The following is a 19895-nucleotide window of genomic DNA, read 5'->3' as shown; positions in this document are numbered from 1 at the left end:
TATAAGTTAACTTATTGCTTATTTTTCATATTATTTAGCAGTTTCATGTGAATCATATACTTATTTTATTTAATTTTGTTTATTTTTCCTATTATTTGAAAGTCCTTATGAATCATGTCCACAAAATTATATTTAAGTTTTATCTTTTAAACAAAAGCCAAATTATAAAGCCAATTAAGTTGTGGCATGTCTTAATGTTTTTAAGAGAGACATTTAGAGTTTTAATATTTTCTTCTCCAATTTAACTATCAAATTATAGAAAAGGATAACAAAATAAAATAAAAGAAGGGGAGAAGAAGAAAGGTATGGCAAAATATGTGTTAACAAGTAATTGTTGTTTGCAAACTGTAGTTTGTTTCCACGTTCAAGCAAATTTCTTGTATTGTATTGTAGGCAGCGAAACAGTCAAAGTCAGATTAAGATACTAGAGACTCTGAGGTGCATCATCCTCAACATTACTTACCTACCTCTGCTTGATCACGTGGACCCTACAACTCAGTGTGGTACTACTGGGTCCCACTTTGAATGTGATTTAGTGACTCAGCAACTGACATATTATACTACTGTGCGAAAAGAGTCGAACAACCAAGCGTCTGTGCCTCACGCTCCAATTTGGTCCAAATTTGGCAGTACATGCATGCATATATACCATATGGACCATTCAAATACGGCCATGGCGGGCTCAGGGTGTTCCAGAACAGTAAGGACTAGTAGTGAGTAGTGTCTGTGTCTCGCTACAAATGAACATGAGTTTAAATACATGTTTTCAGTTTTTAAATAATATGACATGTATTTTTTAACACTTTTTCACTTATATGTATTTTTTAACACTTTTTTATCAATATTATATGTATTTTTTCACTTTTTCACCGCACACCCTTGGTGCGATGGTCACCCTCCAAGTACAAGTTTTTATGGAGTGTGGGGGGTAAGGGCCGGGATTCAAGTCTCCAGGAGGGAGTTTCACACACATATACACTTAGATTAGGTTAAAGTAGAATTCTATCTTGTATAAAAAAATAAATAAAAACTATTGTTTAAACACATATACCAAACAGCCCCGAAATCATTCTCACATATTCTACACAATGCTGCTATTTCTTTAAATATTTTTGTACCTTTTAAGTTTTATAAAAGAGAGAGGAAAATAGATATGAGACTTTGTTCATGCACACATTTTGTGCAAGTAAAACTTGGGACAGTGTGGGATTAATGGCCTCAATGAATCTAAGGACTCATGAGGTACATTCAACGAAATGTTGCTATTTCTCCAATCTAATGATCTTGAGGTGATACCTAGGCGATCTTTTCTTATAATTCTTATGCTTATCTTGTATGTGTAAGATAAGAGAAATGTGCACATACATTCCAAGATGTTAAATTATTGATATTTCCAAAAATTTAAACTATTGGAATATAATAAATTTAATTATTTATCTACATACTTCTAACATTCTCCCTCATTTATGGACTTAAACTTCATTTTAATAAATGGGTTCAACACGTGGGATTTTAAATGGGAGATAGAGTATAATTCTTAAGTATTCTTAGAGCATGGTAAATAATTCTTTATCCTCTCATATTCTGGTGAGATCCACTCATTAAATTCATAGTAGGATCTACTATGAATATGAGAGGAAGAAATATTATTTCACTATATACTATGAGAATACCTAAATTTTTTTGAGTATAGAAAACAAGGATTGAACTCCAAACTTTTCACTCCGATACTATGTTAAATTACTGATTATCATAAATTCTAGACATCCATTATAATATTTTTTAAAAGATAAAAGGCTATTGAGCACAACCTATGTATTGAAGTAAGTTAAGTGAGTTCATGATAATTGCTTTTTATCAAAAAGATATTACACAAGAAATTTTTTTTTAAGGTAAGGTTCAAGCCTAAATTTCTTATTAACGACGACAACAGACTACTGAAATTATTAAATGTTTGCACCACATATGTTAAAACTTGATTTGAAATGTCATGGATATATATATCAGTAACAATTTATTACCTCTGAATTTGAAATAGTCGTGACCTTGTTTATTATCTTTAAAATATGATTGTTTGATCATAACAAGACAATATATATTGTCTATAACCACCAATTGTTTAGATATGTGCTAACTGCATTACATATGACTCTGAATTAATGTATTGTGGTAGTCATGTTAGGCAAGATAATAGAGACTTGACCTTTTGTGACTACGAGGTTGAGACTTGAGACAAAGACGATGATGGAACTATTAATTTTGCATTATACTATCTGATTTAGTTGGAGAATCTTCAATCTATAGCATGATTGGATGCACGTTATTCACTAGTTTTTTTCTTCTTCGTACCGCGTACGTGATTAATGGCTCGTTTCAAGGTTTGAACAATTTCGGGCGTAAATTAAGGAGAAAAATAATAATATTTTTCTTTTCAAACAAGATAATTGAAAGAGAAATACTATGTATATAATATTTTTACCGCAAATCTTAAGCAGCACGTTATTACTAACTGTTATAGGCGAACAAAAAAATAATAATTAAGTGGTGGATTCAAATTAGAATCAACAGCTTACCATCTAGTATTTGTTATAAAAGTATCGTAAAAATATTGTGAATGTAATAATTTTCTAATTAAAAATGCTTGCTTATTTCAAAAGAAAAGATAGTCTCATAGAAAACATTTTCTTCGCTCCAGTGAGGGGTGGGATGTCCCCTCATTCTGTGTATTAGTGTAGAAACAAGAAAAAAAATTAGAAGATAAGACCAGAGCAAACATTTCTTATTTTATGTCACACACTCTTGTGTGAGAGAAATGTGATATATCCCTGAGATATTTAATACTTTCTTCAGAGTAAGACTTTACAAGCTAGGAGTGAAATTTTTTTATGATGACCATAATTTATGTAGCATAATCTTTTAAAGTCAAAATTAAGTTATAAATGGAATAAGCCTGTACTAAAAATACACAATCTTATTACTTTTTAATGAACGGAAATTTTGAAAATCTAACTATTAAATTACACATTCTCTTTGTTGTTACCATGCAGAGAATCTTGTATTGATTATATGTGATTTACTATATGATTTATAAATCAATATTTAATGCATAGTTTTGAGTGAAACAGAAAAGTTCAAATATATTTTAGATAAAAGAGTTATTAATCACTTATTATTTTGATATATTGTAAGTTTGGATGGTATAATGAGTCAATGTAATCCTATAGTGGATTCTTCAAAATTATATCCAATAAAAAATTATTTACAAATAATGTAATGTGGATAAAAATTACACTAGTAATACAATCCAATAGTTGTAATAGCACTATTTAGGGTGTGTTTGGATACCGCTTATTTTGCTGAAACTGAAAACTTATTACTGAAAGTACTATAGATAAAGATAAAAGTTAGTTGAAAAATAATTAGGGCTGTAAACGAGCCGAGTTTTGTCAAGTAGTGAATGTTCAAGCTTGGCTCGACAGTAAAAGTAGAATGTTCAAGCTTGGCTAAAGTAGAATGTTCAAGCTTGGCTTGAGCTTGATACGAACCTACAAATAATGTTCAAGCTTGAACTTGTTATAAAGTATAAAAGCTTGAGCTCGGCTTAGCTTGGCTTAGTTCATTACTCAAGCCAAGTTCGAGCTCTATATCAAGCCCAAACTTAAACTCAATATCATATTTTTGAGCTTGTGATCCAACACAAGTATATTATCAAGCATGTATCAAGTTTATTATCTAGCCTATTTGGTTTGGATGAGTAGTCTCAACTTATAATGAATTAAAGTCTTAGAAGGATATGAGGTTGTTTGTCAAGCTCATATCAATTTTATTACCAAACTCATAAATAAGCCTAGGCTCAACTTGTTTTGTTACTTTTATATCGAACATTGGTATTCACGAGCTTGTTCATGAATAATATTTTTTACTCGGGCTCGACTCGTTTATTAAACAAGCTTAAGACTAAAACTTAAGCTTGGCTTGTTTATAAATAAACAAACATGAACAAGCTTTTTATCGAACCAAGCCCGAGTTGTTTATGAACGGTTTAGTTCGTTTACAACTTTAGTTGAAATAGTACAGTGAGATCCATGAATAATACCAAAAAATGATGAATTGTACCAAAAAGTATATAAACAGTAACATGGGACCCAACAAATTTTTAGCTAAATGCAATTTTTTTTTTCAAAACGCAATCCAAATGCCACTTAGTGTTACTTTTATAATATCCCCAAATATCATCAACTTAATGTTAAAATCAACTTAAAATAAACACACTATTTATTATTTAGTAAAAAAAAAACTTTAAATTGAGGGGATTTGACTCCTAAAGCTTTTTTTTTTTTGAGAATGATTTGGCTCCTAAAGCTAACCTCACAAATTGGAGTGAAATGCCGACCATATGGTCATTGTCAACTAATTAATTATCAATCGAAATGAATGGCCATTACATTACTTGGCAGATTCTTCAACTAAAAGACAACCGAACAGTAAAATTTTGAAATGCATACATTTTTATTTTTATTTTTTATTTTTATAATCAGGACTTTCATTAAAGAAAGAAACTAAAAAACAACATAAGAACAATCAGCCTTGCAAATATCAGCAATACCAGCAAGGAGGTCAGATTTATTACAAGAAAATGACCTTCTAAAACTATCAGCCAGCTTAACAGAAGTATGAACTACACCATTACAGTCTCTACTAATCTAACAAAATTTACAACTCATGTTATACATGAGATGTATACATGTATAACATGTGTCCACTGCTATTATATTGTTTTAGATGCGTACAGCAAATAGAAAATATTGTAGGACCTCATATGTCTACGTCTATCTCACGTGGAATTCACATGTACGAGAATAAGTTGTCCAAATAATGCAGTCACCATAATTATTTGATGAAAATGTGGTCTTATCTAACAAGCCTAAATAACAAGCCTTCTCGTACATGTGAGTTTTCACCATGTATATATATGTAAAACAGAGTAGCTATTGTTCCTGTTGTATAATCTATTGCCGTAATTTATCTGACAAGTCAAGTGTAATGTTGATGTTACTTTTTATGACCTTTATCAATTGAACAAACCCCAAATTACAACATAACAAGTTAAAAACAGTGAGAAAAACTTATAATTTTGCGATTGTGCAACACATATTACACACAGCTTAAAAGAAATCAAGAACCAGTGTGGAGAGAGGAGAAAAAGAAGTCAAAAATTTTAAATATGAAGTGTGAGTTTGGCAACCGATTAAAAAGCTAGTTTTTTATTTAAATTATTTACTGTTTACCGGTCTAAACTACTTTTTGTTTGAACTTTATTTCAAATAATATAATTTTCAATTTTTTAGGAAATAAATTAGTTAATTTTTAATTTTTTTTCTCATATTATACAAATAAGCTATTGAAAGTAATAAATTTTAAACGGACAGGAAACTTTGCACTTGTTCACTTTTTAAGCGTCTTTGACATTAATAAATTGGAATTGGTAGTAGTCATCAACTTGGTTTTATAAAACAATCTAGCTAATAAAATCCTACTTTGCTTGAAGTTTGAACAAGTGTGAGTTTGGGAAATAATTATAAGTTAGTTTTTTGGCTTATTTTATATACTTTTTTTTGCAGGTCTCATATTATTATTATTTTTTGTCTCAATTTTATTTCAAATAATCTAACTTTTAATTTTATTTTTAAATAAACTAACTTTCAACATTTTGTCTTATATTATGCAAATAAATTATCAGAAATAAACAATTCGCTAGACACTCCAATTGTACTTGTTCTCTTAAATAAACAATGTATTTATTTCACCATAACGACATAATCTCATATTTACGAAAAGGACAAAGTTTAATTACAACCTTACTCAATATCATTAATATTACTATATATTTTAAAAATCTAACCGTTGGATTGTATGTCTTTTACGCTCTTAATACATATGTCAAATTTGGTGACAATCAGATATTATTTACTATATGATCTATAAGATTATATTTTATGTATAATTTTAAATTACAAAAACTTGCAATTTAAACAATTTATTGACGACATAGCTATTAATCTTAAATTTTTTAAAAATTTTATAAGTATGGAGGATATAAGAAGAAATTGTAATCCAATTATAGATTTATCAAAATTCACCTTTAATAAAAAGATAAAGTAAAATTGTAATTTTAAGATAAAATTAATTTTGTAACTAAACTTCATAAAAATATAACAACTATAATAAAATATAATATTAAAGTGAAACAAACATTTCTGGAAAAATTCCCGTAATATTAAATAAACCAGGTAAAATAAAGACGTAAGATTTTGGTAGTAAGCGCGTGAATCGGCAGTGATATGGGGACAGCGTGAATGCATTGACGCAAGAAGAATAAAAGAGCATGGAGGTGATGCCTTTGTTGTCTCTCTTTCGAAAATGCAAATGCAATACAGTAAGCAAGAACTTTACACTTCGGGTTCAACGAATACAAGATTATATGATAGGCCACGTGAGGACTGCCAGATGTACTGGACTGAATCTCTCTCTCTCTCTCTCAACTGAAAAAACACACTCTCTCTTTCTATGGGGATTATAACGTGGCCAGCTGTTTACCAACCAGGAGTACTTTTGGTGAATACATTACATTCCAGGGTGAGAAATCAAGGAAAAAAAAAAAGAAAAATCACGTTGTGTCAAGTGGCCAGCAACACGGATACGTTGAATTGTAGATACATGTCCGTACTTTAAGGTGACTAGTGGTAATTATTACTAGATATAAGTCATTTTCAAAAAAAGTTATTGCGATGTGATAGAGTGTGAGTCGTGAAGAAAAAATAATAAATTTATAGATAAATAATATATAATTATATAATTTGTTACGTTAAAATTGTGGTAAAAAGTTGTGGCCGTAGCATCGCTCGAGATCAAAAGTAAACCATGACCAAGGTTGTTTTTTGAGTTTTGACCGAGGGAAAAAAATCAGTGCGTAGATTTTTGGCGTATTAAAGGTGTGGTGAGGTCTGGCATTCTCTGGTCCCAAACAAATGAATTTATTTAGTGTAAGTTGAGGCATCTCTAAGGGGTGCTTGTGGTATGAGCTGGACCCTCTCAGGGTATGAGCTGGCGGCCAAAGTTAGAATACATTTTCTTTTCTATTTTTTTGGTAAACAGAACACATTTTCTTGCTTGCTTGCACTTGCTTCTATTAACATGATCCATCAATAATGTCAATGTGCATCTAGTTCCTAGTAGCACCACGATTTGATATGTGTGCATTGTATAGCAGAATCATATCATATTCTTCCACTGCTTTCTGTACTGCATACTCTGTAAATGTTTGTAAAGACTTTACCGTGCAATTCAATTTCTTTTTTAATAAAAATTTTATTTTCCAAGTTTAATTAAAATACGGTTGTACAAACAGGATCATCACAACTTTCTATTTATGTCACTTTATAATGATAGAAGCATCTTATACTATACTCATTGAACCCAATTGGCCAAAACTCGTATGTATTAAAAGATTGATCTATAGGTAATCATGCATAATGACAATTTGTTAGTAGTATTATAGTTTAACTGATTGACATTCTTTAGTATTCTTACAATGGAGACATTTATGGTTGAAATTTATTATATATTCTAGATTAGTTTCTCCTGAATTTTACTTTATCTATCATTGTTGGGTTATATTTGCCATGGTGTTTTGGGGTGCCCAAAAAAAGGAGTAATTCTTTCTAGTTTCCACATGTAGAGAGGACAAAGTGGGTGGTGTTGGGGTTTGAGCTGGCCAGCTCGTGCAGGCAAGAAATGATGGTCACGTCGTGGGGGAGGGGGGGGGGGGTGTGGTTGTGTGTGAGGGAGAGAAACATAAGATAATCACAAAACATTTTCAGAGGTGTATTCATGTACTTCTTCTAATGGGATTCTTCAAATTTGATCAGAGAAAAGAAAAATGAGACCCAAAAATATGATGTGACCACCACACCCCGCTCTTTTTTGTATTATCACATAGACACGTGTGTTTGTATCGTGACAACTTCCTCACTGGCAAACTCATGAGTTTTTTCACGTGCTACTGCGTGTGCCCCTTGTGAAATATGAATAATAATAGTCCTCGACTTGATTGTGAGACTTCGTGTTTGTTTTTGAATGCGAGACAAATATTGTTAGCTGATACCTAATTCATTTGAAGTCTCTTCCAAATGGCTACAAAAAACTTGAACACAAGACTACAAGAGGTTTGCTGATTAACCAGTACAGTAGGGGTGGACCAATTTGATATTACTCAGCTAAGAGTAAAACTGTGAGTAATTTACAGCTTTGTGATATTTCAAAATAATTACAAACTTCATGCTTGTGTTGTTCGATAGCGACTATGATGAACGATGGACCATTAAGAGAGTTTTTAAAATGCACTCTCCCAAGGAAAGTCTGTGTTGCTCAAAGTCAATTTTGAATCAAAATCACTACAATCCAGAATGAGTATTTCGGTTTTCCTTGAAAGAGACAATGTTTCATGTTAAACCTTTGCTGCTTTTATGGCCCAAATCTGATGTTTTGAAATAACAACATATTTTCCGTTGTTTCTGCTGCAGCAGCTCTTATTAAACAACAACAGACGAAGGCTGAGTAAGACTCACGATTAAACTTATCGTATAATCTAGACCAGCTTTCACTCTAAAATTGGATTCTGAAATTGGATAAAAAAAAAATGCTGGGTCCTAAAATCGTTTTTTTCTCTCCCTTCCATAAAACAAGTAAATTAAAATTGCGGTCTCACTCATAAATGAACATAATCTAATCTCCAATCTCACGAGTTATCCCAGAGCTTTCAACTTTACGATGTCAAACTCAAAACGACAAAATGACACTTTTTACACCAGAACTGCCAAACGCCACAACTTGGCAAGTCTAGACTTTACTGTTCTCCGTTATTTAGTATATAAACTAGAAAGTACATAAGAAAGATTAAAAAGATTAATTTGTAGACGGTATTGTCATCCCTTGTCAATCAAATTTAGCTGTAGGATGATAAAGTATTTGTCCTGTAAATACAAGATGGTTTCTTCACCTACTTTTGAATCCCTAGCTTGGTACTTATCATACCCTTATGATGATACTATTGCAAGGAACCGAAATCAGAGACTGAAAATGCATTGATTAGCATTCATAGACCTTCAGAGGCACAATCCTACATTGCCAGAAAGAATGAAAGATAGAATGCCACTTTCTTTTATAATTTTTTTTTTGGTTTTGGTGGGGGGGAGGGTATGATAGGCAAATAGAAAACTTTATCAATCGTCCAAAACAAACAAAACATAAGGGTAGGTCCTCTCATCAAACCTCCATATATTCCAGCATTTGAAATTGTCAGGCAACTCAATTAGATAGATCCAAATTTACAGTGCTTATCAGACTATTAAATCTGTTCTGGTGATGGGACCAATCCTAAACACCCCAACAACCAAAACAGAAGCCCCAGAAATATGTAGTATTTCGAATGAGAAAGATAAATCCACTTTTTTTTTAAAAAAAGCTACTGGTGCTGAAACTAAACAATTTTACCCGCATTAGAATCTGAAAAGATAGTTCTGGAAAATCTAGAACTCACTACTCAATTCCTTGCATAGAATGAACAACCACATGTTGTCCCTGCACCTGCAACATCCCAGAAAACTGGTTATTAGAATTCAACTAGACACTGCACCGCCTAAACCCTCTAAACACCAAACAAAATGCATCATTTTAAGTTTACACATAAGGAGTTATCACAAAAATTTATAATGCCACAAATAGAATCACACTGTTTCTAAGAGAACCTATGTGAAATTGAAATAGTTTCATTTTTATGAGATATAAAATAACTTCAAAATAAAATGAAAATGAAAAAAAAATTATTTCTTGAAAGCAATAGGCACGATAGAAGCAGCCAATAAATATAGGTTTACTCGCTTACAATCTTACTTAGCAGCATATCTACCATCCTGCAAGTAGCTTTTGTTACCTATCTGAACTTTTGAAATGGCCAATATGATTTTAATAACCACGAAAAAACATTTCTACTGCCAGCTACTTCAGTAACATGCTGCGTGTTCTAATTCAAGAACAATCGTAATAAGAAATTAGCCCCTCAGATAAAAAAATAAAAAATTGGAGACTTATGCACTGAAAAAGCCATCTTCTATAAAGCATAGTTCAGTCTGCCATGGAGGTTACAGCAACAAACTAAAAATGCCCTATCAGATGATCTTCCTATCTTGATTAACAAGTCAAACAGAAGGGGAAATAAAATGGGATAATTAAGGTACTGCAAAAGGATGGTATAACCATCACCAAACAATCCCAGACAGGCTTGAGTTCAGCCAGCCAAATCCCCTCCCCCAAAAATATTACATATAGAGAGTAATCAAAATATGTTGTGTGCAAAATTATTACATTTGAGAGAAATTGTACTATGTTATGTATGTGTCAAAATATGCTATGTGTAACATAAATAGATAAGTTACAAATAAAGGTTACTTGTCATTAACGATTTTTGCCAATCAACTTAAAGCCAGAAGAAGTCATTTGAAATAATTAAATGAAACATGGATAAATCTCAGAAACAAGGAACCCAAGAAAAAAACTCATAATTCCTAATTTGCAATTAAAGGGTCCATTACCCAATATTGGTCCCGCCAAAAAAGGATGCTGGGAGGGAAGATCTGGATATGGTCCTAACCTTCAGCATCAGCAAACTGAACACAAGGGAAACATTTAAGTTATCAATTACCAATAATGATGACTTCACCACAAGTATGAAAATCAGAGGAACTAAGAAATATATTTATGTATATAACTAGAGGCCCATAGCAATGTAGTGGCATGTTATGAAGAAGAAAAAAAATAAAATGAATAAGACACAAGTCCCTCTATATACCAGTCAATGAGAAATCTTTTCAGCTAAAATGTCTGCACAAAACCCAAACCACACAATTCTAAGCCTTATGAGTCTTCTCAAAATCACATCCAACGACAGTCCCAAAATGGTACAAATCTAGAAACATTCATTTGAAACCAAAATGTACATCATTCTTCCATGCACAGAAAAATCCTTGAACTGAGACTGCAATATATACCTCATTAAATCATAAAGGACCTAATCTAGAGTTGCAGGACATAATTGCGTGGTGCTATTGTATGGATTGCCAGTGATAAACTACTACTTGTCCCAAAAACTTAAAATATTATGAAATTGTGAATTTAATTATTTTACCATTACTCTAACACTCCCCCATAATATGTGGGGTCCAATCCATGGCTTTTTAAATTTTTAAATGAGAGGTAGAGTGGTGAACTCAAGACCATCTCATTTGATGTTGTACAAATTTGCAACAATGTGAAAGAAAAGAGGATAGAGAAGATCTAAGAGTATTACATGGTTTGGCCACTTGACCAATATCTATGGAACAAGAGCTCAAAAAACTATATCTTCTTCATTCACTTAAACAGTGAAACATTAAAAAAAAAGCCCATTTTTATAATAGGAATTACATACACAAATCAATCACAATTTGATTGATTGCTTCAATCCTATAATTACCTCTAGCAATCAATTTCTTGATTTATTCCAATCTAATGATTTTCTCCAATAATCAATGCATCGATGTGTACTTCGATAATATGGAAAGTAAATAATTTGTTACATGTCCCCTCAAGTCGTGCATGGAATCCTTGATGAAATGCAAACTCACAAAAATTGATTTTTTTGGCGGAAGTACGTCTTCCAAATTTGTTTGTACTTCTCTATTGGAATACAAGAAAGGGGGACCAACAATCAGGAAGGTTTGGAATGAACAATGGCTTCTATGGCCAGAATAATTGAAGGATCCACTTGGATCAAAAACCTAAAATGTGAACATAAGAAAAAGATTTGACAATTATTTTGATTTGAAATAAAAGATCTGTTAGGAGCAGGGGGAAAAAATAGGATTTGAAAATTTGTGGTGTGGTATGAGTTTAATTTAGGTATGGGTCTTGTGATGGTGAGTATGGTTTTAGTTGTTCAGGTCTTGTTGGTTATTGTAGATAAAAATGCAAAAGCAATGACAAGAAGAAGAAAACAAAAAGGCAAGAGAAAGAAAACGGCACAAAATCAACTGACTTGTGTGAGCACTAGTTCTTTGATACCATTTTGAGAATTGTGATATTGTGGGAGACAAAAGAGAAGAGTGAAGATATGAGAGCTTTACATGGTTCGACCACTTGACCTGCATCCACGAAACAAGAGCTCAAAAGGCTATTTTTATAATGGGAATTACATGATTGGCTTCAATTGCAAAATTTTCTCTTGCAATCAATTCCTTGATTTATTCCAAGTCCATGATTTTCTCCAATAGTCAATGCCTTGATTTGTTATTCAATAATATGTAAAGTATCAACTTTCTTACAAATAACAAAATAAGTTACCACTTGTTCCAAAAGCATAAGTTGTTAGGAAATGGTGAATTTAATCATTTAACCATTACTCTAACAGCCAATAAGACTAATCATGTTAAAGAAATGCTACTGATTTATACTTTGAACTTAAAAAATTGTAGCATTAAAGGCTGGGAAGCACGGGTGCGGATTTAGGTTCGGGTGCCGGTACGGTGCAGCGACACGGCAATTTTTGAAAAAGAAGAATATGGGTGCGGCGGGATATGTTTATTAATAAATTATTAAATATATTTTTATTTTTATTTTCTTATATTGCAAAGCATATTTTTTCATATAATGGTAAACATATACCAATTTAAGAGCAATAATAGATAATAAAGTGAATACTGAATACATAACCATTACATGATGTTCAGAAATTAGAATACAAGATCGAAAGTTTGAAACTAAAACTAAATAAATACAGAGATATTTTCCTTTTGCTGGCTTTGAAATCTTGTGTTCAAAAGTTTTTATGTTAAAATGTTAAAACTGGTAGAAGATAAAGAATTGAAGGAAACGGCAGAGCTTTATCTTTTATGACAAAAGAACTAAAGCAACTAAAGCTAAAGATGACGTCAATACTCATTTGTTTAAATGAAAAGAAGCAGGAATTAGATGAAACGATGACATATAGCTTAAATGATGCACATGTTCAGCACGTGGATGATTTAAGTTGCATATATATATTAAACAATTTTTTCGGCCCATATCAGACTGATTCGGAGCCTGTTTTGGACTGAATCGGACTGTATCGGCCCGAATCGGAAAAAAAAAAAATGGCCACAGACGTGCGTGTAGCCACATCCATGGCCGCGTGGCACATCCGTGCATATCGGACTCGGGCACATCCATGCACCAGCCCAATTGGCACACCCGTGCTTCCTAGATTAATGGTTAAATCGAGGAACTAATTAACTATAACTCATGCATGACATTCCTAGAAGAGCATCACAGAAACAATGTATTAACCTACTTAAAGCATGGAAACTATTACAATAAAACCCAAGGCAATAGGGCATTCTTGTCCTCCATGACAAGGATCTCATTCTTTTTTTTTTGGTAGGTGCAACAAGGATTTCATTCATCAGCCTAAGCATGACATTGATATATACAGATGCCAAAAATTATCAAGGATAGTTATTTTCTGTTCACATCTGCCACAATTTTGCCTATTGTTGAGCTACACAATTTTCTTCTACATGCAATCTGTTGAGAAAGTTATGCCTTGTACAGTTGCATCCTTAAAATTCATTTCCTTCTCTAGAAAGCAAAAGAATAGAACAATTGTGATAATTTGAAAGCTTGTTACTGGATACCTATTCAAAATAACATCTAAAGATGCAACCCTAAACAGAAAGTTATGATCGACCCCTTTCTAGAGTTCATGCTACCACTGAAAAGAGGACAGTCTCTTAGCAGGGAAAGAAAAGAGATTGTTCTAAAAGCATTCAACTGCATATCCTACAAGAACTTTGAAGCAAATCTTTGGAAACATGACTGCACAAGCCTTTTCTGTTTCAAACACCATTTTCTTATTCAAAAAGACACTCAAATCTAATTTCTTGACCCCTAAAAACAAACACCTGTGGTTAGCGATGGCAACAGGGCAGGATGGGGCAATGTCAGATTACGGATACCCCATCTTCACCTTGTTTCCCACTTCGGAGCAAGAGAATCCTATGCGGGGTGGGAGCAGGCAGCTCTGGGGTGAGATGGGGTCAGTATACATATAAAAAAGTAAATTATATATATATCCTCACATTTGAGTAAAACCCGTCTCCCTCCCATCATCTCTTCACAGCGATGAAAACCCATAATCCCAAGCAGGGAATTTTTGTCATCCCTACTTGTGGTGCCAATAAGTTATAAATCAACTGGTACTACCTCTTTCCATAATATGCGGTGGAGGGTGAAGTTATGAATTCAAGACGCATTGAGCATGTGTAACTTACCAAATATTTTATATATAAAAAAAAAACCCCACTTATGGTGCACCTTAAACCTTTTCTCCCCTAGAGACCTTATAAACTTTGTCCTGTAGAACAGATCAAACCTCTCATGTCTTAAATCCACATTAAAAATAACATCTAGAACCACAAATGAAATAAATCTTCCCTGCCATTAACATAGCCAACCACCATCAATTGAAAAAAAAAATGAAGCAACGACAAGACAACCACATATTTCTGATAACAGAGAATCCTCAAGATCTCATTGATACAAACATCCTGTAGAACAAAGGTTGAAAAATCTCTTATTTTAGACCTTCGTAGCTAAGGGCCTCTCCTCTTTTTCTAATAAAACTCAGTATTATTTATTATAAAATAAAATTTTTAAAAAAATCAATCTGAGTCTTAGATGATATTCTAGAACCAAGATGGGATTTCTCATCCCAATTAGGGGAGGGAGGAAAGAATTCTATTACATCTATGGCATTAGAAAAGTTCTTCACTTCAGACCAAACGAAACTAAATCACCTTGAAGCACTTCCCTAAGACTAAAATGTTTGATCAACTCAGGCCAATGGTCTATAGCCTAAATGGCATTCCATGCCAGCCTATGGTGAGAGATCACGGGTTCTATTACACAAAGGGGACGTTTGGTTTGTTGTGATGTACCCTTAATGTGATGCACATTTCAATGATGTAACATTAAAGTTTTTAGTTTATTTTATTTTTTCCAACATTACCATAATCTAAGATTACAAAATATATCACATCACCTTAATTTCATCACCTTCTTAAACAGTGTAATGTTGTATTCTTGTATTGAGATTACATTAATGTAAGATTACAATAATGTAATATTACGGTGTAATGTAACATCATGGCAAACAAAATGCCCTCAAAGTGTTTGAGCCACTCCACCATGCAAAGAAGAAGAAATGTTTGATCTAGTCAGGAAAACCGTCTAATGTCTATGCCCCCCCATGCACCAGATCATTTTTGATAAATTGTTATAACAAGTGGGGGAAAAGGGGATTTGAACCACGGTTCTCCTTATAAAGGATACCAATCAACGCCGCTGAGCCACAAGGTTCTTGGCCCCCCATGCACCAGATTGTAATGAAGCTACATTCACGTTGCTGAAACAAAGACTAGCATTTGTCAGCAACTGACAGAACACAGGGCCAAAGTCAGTTTAGCTTAGTTCCCTGAAGCATTAAAATATATCTATCCAAATTAGTCATAGAAAGCAAATTACTCAAATATTTCGCCCTCAAATACACATCATTTAGAACCCTTGAAGCTCCCAAACTATTCCAAGAACATTAGGATAATAATGTCTATTAAAAAGCATGTAATCACAACATGAGAAGAGTTGACAAGATTGTAAACTTTAGTTTTGTTAGTGTAAGAACAAAATTAAATATAAACATACAGCAGAATTTATAAGATGCCTCCAGTCAAAATGGACAACAAGTGAAAATTCTTCAGAGGAGAAGATGATATAAATCAAATTTATAGTCCATTGAATTGCTAAAATGCACCAGTCCTCTTTGTAGCTCTGTAAATTGATTACATGCACCAAGTATCAAGTCATTGGTTTGAGAGCTTGTGAGAGAGTGCAACGAGAGAATTGCTAAGATGCAAATAAAAATTATGATACTAAGATGTCCTCAAATTCTTCAGCGACTCAAGAACAAAGGTCTAGAATAATGCAAGAAAGAGCGAAAATGCTGTATCTAATTCAAGCCTTTATTTACCACAAAATATGTAAACTCATATTCTATAATTCTGTTTTAGACTTGTTCACATACATTAAGGATTTCTTCCATTACTGAATCTTCAATCAACAAAAGATTCTGATATGATAATGAATAAAAACGACAATTCAAGTTTTAGGCAAAGAGGGTCCTACTTTTTTATCTATTTATAGGTAATTGTAATTTATTAAATCTAAAAAGATGTATACAGGAAGTATACAGAGGTTTAGAAAACAAAAGGAAAGGAAAGAAGGAAAGGAAAGCTATAAAGATTAGTGACTTAAGTTCAATGAGTCCAAGAACTCCATCAAAGAGGAGGCTGAGAGAGTAAAAGAGGGCACCAAACTTGAGTCAGCACAGATAGCTCCTTCCCCTCAAATTTCCACTGATTTCTTTCTCTCCAAATGCACCCAGAATACAAGCAGACCCTGCCCCCCATACAGTTCCATACCTACGGCGCCTCATCACTCCACTCCAAGAATCCAGCAATTCATTGACTGAATTCAGCATTACCCAAACATTGTATAATGTAGACTACTAAAACATTGTATAATGTAGGCTACTACATCTTCTCCGTCCACGTTTAGCTATTTCACAAGCAAGAATATGGAGATGACAAAAAAAGTTTGCCTTTCAGCCAAGGTTCCTCTTTGAATGTAAAAGAAGCTAAGCAGGAAATGTTTAATCATATATGCCAAGAAATAAACTATATCTCTGAATTCCAACCCTTATTTAAGTAATTCAATTCTGATTTTTAGAAGAACATCAAATATATGAGTTTTTTTTTTTTGGGGGGGGGGGGGGGGAGTAAGTAACGCACACACAATTACAGAGAGAGAGAGAGAGAGAGAGTTACTTGGGAGTTAATGTAGTTCAATGACGCATGATGCGCAAACTGCAATATGGGTTCACCAGCAATGCAAAAGGAGAAGACAATACAGTAAGCTAATATTCAAGAGCTTCATTTATAAGATCACATAATGCATGGACATATCAAATAAAGAAAATTCTTAAGACTACAAGTTTGTACCTGCGGATTTTGAGCAACCAGGCCTCCAACCGCATCTCTTTTTGCAGAAGAATCTCCACCCCTAGCAGACCCTTTGGAATCACCCTAATGGAATTCATAGTTAACCAATAACGTTATTCCTAATCTTACATGAAAAACTTTATAACTCAAACTTAACCAAACCTAGTGACTTCATAATTAACTGTAGAAAAGTGGGTTGACTTACTTCTAACTGTGACGCCATGATCATCCCAATCCCAATGAAATCCATCATACAAAGAATGAAAGAAAAACTCATTAGATTGAACAGACAGAGAATAACAATACATAATCAATTGGTCTCAATAATTCATATAAATAAAAGTTTTATTATATCCACGTTTCATCCATGTTTTTCGACAACTAAAACATACAAGTCAATAATTCAATTCAAATCAAATCCTTAGAATCAAACAAAATAAAAGCATATACTAAAGAAGAAAAAAAAAACCCAAAATTCATTTACCTCCCTATACCTAGCTAGGTAAACCTTAAGGGGTTCGATATAGTCCTCGAACCCTAACGTGGCCATTGCCCACAACAAATCATCACCATTAATGGTCTTCCTCTTCTCCTTCTGGCACTTATCGCTCGCTCTACACACACACACACAAATCACAACAGCAAAAAAAATTTCAAAACCCTAGAAAATCAAGCAATCACAATTCACAATTCACATCTCAATTTTCTAAACACGAAACCGAATCAAAACGACGAAAGGAACGATTTACAGACTCGCTAGTGATGAAGCTGATGAATTCAGAGACGCATTCTTGCATGGTGTCCTTGGCGTCCTTAGCGATCTTGCCATTAGCCGGCAACGCCTTCTTCATGATCCTGCTTATGTTGGCGATCGGCAAATACCGGTCCTGCTCTCGCACCCCGCCCGTCGAGCGCGGGCTCTGCTCTCCGCCGCTGTCGTGGCTCCCGCCGGCCGGACTCGTCGGAGCCTCCGCCATTCCACGCTCGCCGCAAAAATTCAAAACCCTAAAACAGATCACTGCATTCACACATTCCACACACACACACACACACACACACAACAATAAACCTCAGCAATCCGATTCTATACACAAAACACTCAGATACAAATACATAGGTGTGGAGATGTGAAACCCCTAGGTCCGCCATGGAAGGACATTTAGAGAGAGAAAGAGAGGTTAGAGAGAGAGGAGAGAGGAGAGAGAGAAAGGTACCTGAAGTGGTTTTAGTTAGTTTTGTATTTGGCGCGCGTTGAAGAGAGAGAGGAGAGGAGAGGAGGGAGGTGTTGGATTGGTGGAATTGAAATTTTATTTTATTTTTTATAAAAACAAAAGGATTTTAAGGGGGGAGAGAGTGATCAGACGCTGGAGAAGATAGATAGAGAATGAGAATGAGAATGAGAAAAGGAGACAGTTTGATCAAAGAGGGCGAGCATTTTGGCTTTATGCTTATCACTACCGTTCGTTGCTTCGCTTTTTTTTTTTTTTTTTTTTAATTTATTTAATTAAATTTATTTTCCTTTTTTGAACATGTCAAATATAGGAGAAACAACATTTAAAAAAAAAAAAATCCTATAGTTTTATTCTTTTTTTTTTTTTATGAGAATAGTTTTATTCTTAGAATACTTTAAAATGGGATACTTTAAAGTTTAAATTGTATACTTACACAAATATACAAAAAAATAAGTACGAGATTTAATATGTTCTAAGAACAAAATTATGGGTTTTTTTTAATAATGAACTTTCCCTTAAAATATATTAGTTTGTTCAATTGTTAAAGTTTTCTTAAATAATCTATAGTCTATATATATACATAAAAAAAAATCAATTGGTATTTTGATATGATAGTAAATAGCGTTATTCTATATTCAAAATTTTATATATATATATATATTAAAAAAATCAAATATACATTACTATTTTCTAATTATGCTTTCTACTAGTATCTATTTTGGAAGATTTGTATAATATTAGACTCATTATACGCACTTTGCATGTGTAATAATGTTTAAAAATGATATATAAATAACCGTGCATATATATTTTTACAAAGAAAGGGATAAGGTAACATAGAATAATATTTAAAAATGAGATAAAGATATTGTCATAAGTTTTAGGCTGAATGAAGAAGCTAAAGGAAAAAACCTAAAATTTAGGACCAATAAATTACTCTTTTAATAGTTTGTGTTTTTTTAATTTAAAATTATCTAACTAAAAGATAGGAGTATTTTAGAGAGTTTAAAATTTTGTGTAAAGATATTTTAGTACACAAAATGTTGAAATCCAAATAGAGAATCTTGTTATTAATAGTAGGTGTAATTTTATGTTAAATTTGGGTTTGTTTAAAACAAAAAAGATAGATCCTTATTGCTTTGTGAATTTTGAACCCAAATCTCTTATATATAAGAAAAGCTTTACTATTTTTTTTTTTTAGAAAAAAATGTTTTATGGAATATTAATTGAATTAACTAGAACTCACATATTGGTTCAATTTTTTATCTTTTAATATGCATGTAATATGGTAATGAAATTCAAATGACAAATGGAGGATATGATGCTTGTAATAAAAATATAAAACTCATCTGATAATAATCCTTGTAAATTGTAATTGTAAATAGGAAATTCCAACTAATAATTAGCTAATACCCATAAGAAGAGATAATGTAGCTATCTATTCAATTAGATTTATCAAAGAAGAAGAAGAAGAGATTTA

The 19895-nt window shown here is 32.8% G+C and overlaps 1 protein-coding gene across 1 annotated transcript; it reads right to left on the bottom strand.

The window, feature by feature from the left end:
• Positions 1–9306: 9306 nt before the first annotated feature.
• Positions 9307–18603, bottom strand: LOC142641737 (nuclear transcription factor Y subunit B-1-like). The gene is made up of 8 exons (XM_075816222.1): positions 18398–18603; positions 17937–18201; positions 17668–17797; positions 17389–17394; positions 17184–17267; positions 17010–17048; positions 10650–10724; positions 9307–9645 (listed from the first exon to the last, which is right to left on the bottom strand). The coding sequence occupies exons 2-7, from the start codon at positions 18158–18160 to the stop codon at positions 10704–10706; spliced, it is 504 nt and encodes a 167-aa protein (XP_075672337.1). The 5' UTR covers positions 18161–18201; positions 18398–18603; the 3' UTR covers positions 9307–9645; positions 10650–10703.
• Between the last annotated feature and the right edge of the window lie 1292 nt (positions 18604–19895).

The sequence above is a fragment of the Castanea sativa genome, chromosome 6 (genome assembly GCF_040712315.1).
Source record: "Castanea sativa cultivar Marrone di Chiusa Pesio chromosome 6, ASM4071231v1".
NCBI classification, from domain to species: Eukaryota; Viridiplantae; Streptophyta; class Magnoliopsida; order Fagales; family Fagaceae; genus Castanea; species Castanea sativa.
The sequence above is the reverse complement of the archived record's forward strand: the minus strand, read 5'-3'. Positions and strand labels throughout refer to the sequence as shown.

Excerpts from the sequence above, each read along its gene's own strand:
- LOC142641737 (XM_075816222.1), bottom strand. The coding sequence starts at position 18,160 with ATGGCGGAGGCTCCGACGAGTCCGGCCGGCGGGAGCCACGACAGCGGC. Across the intron at positions 17,798-17,936 it reads ATCAGCTTCATCACTAGCGA|AGCGAGCGATAAGTGCCAGA; the intron begins GTCTGTAAATCG and ends GTGTGTGTGTAG. Across the intron at positions 17,049-17,183 it reads TGGTTGCTCAAAATCCGCAG|TTTGCGCATCATGCGTCATT; the intron begins GTACAAACTTGT and ends CCCATATTGCAG.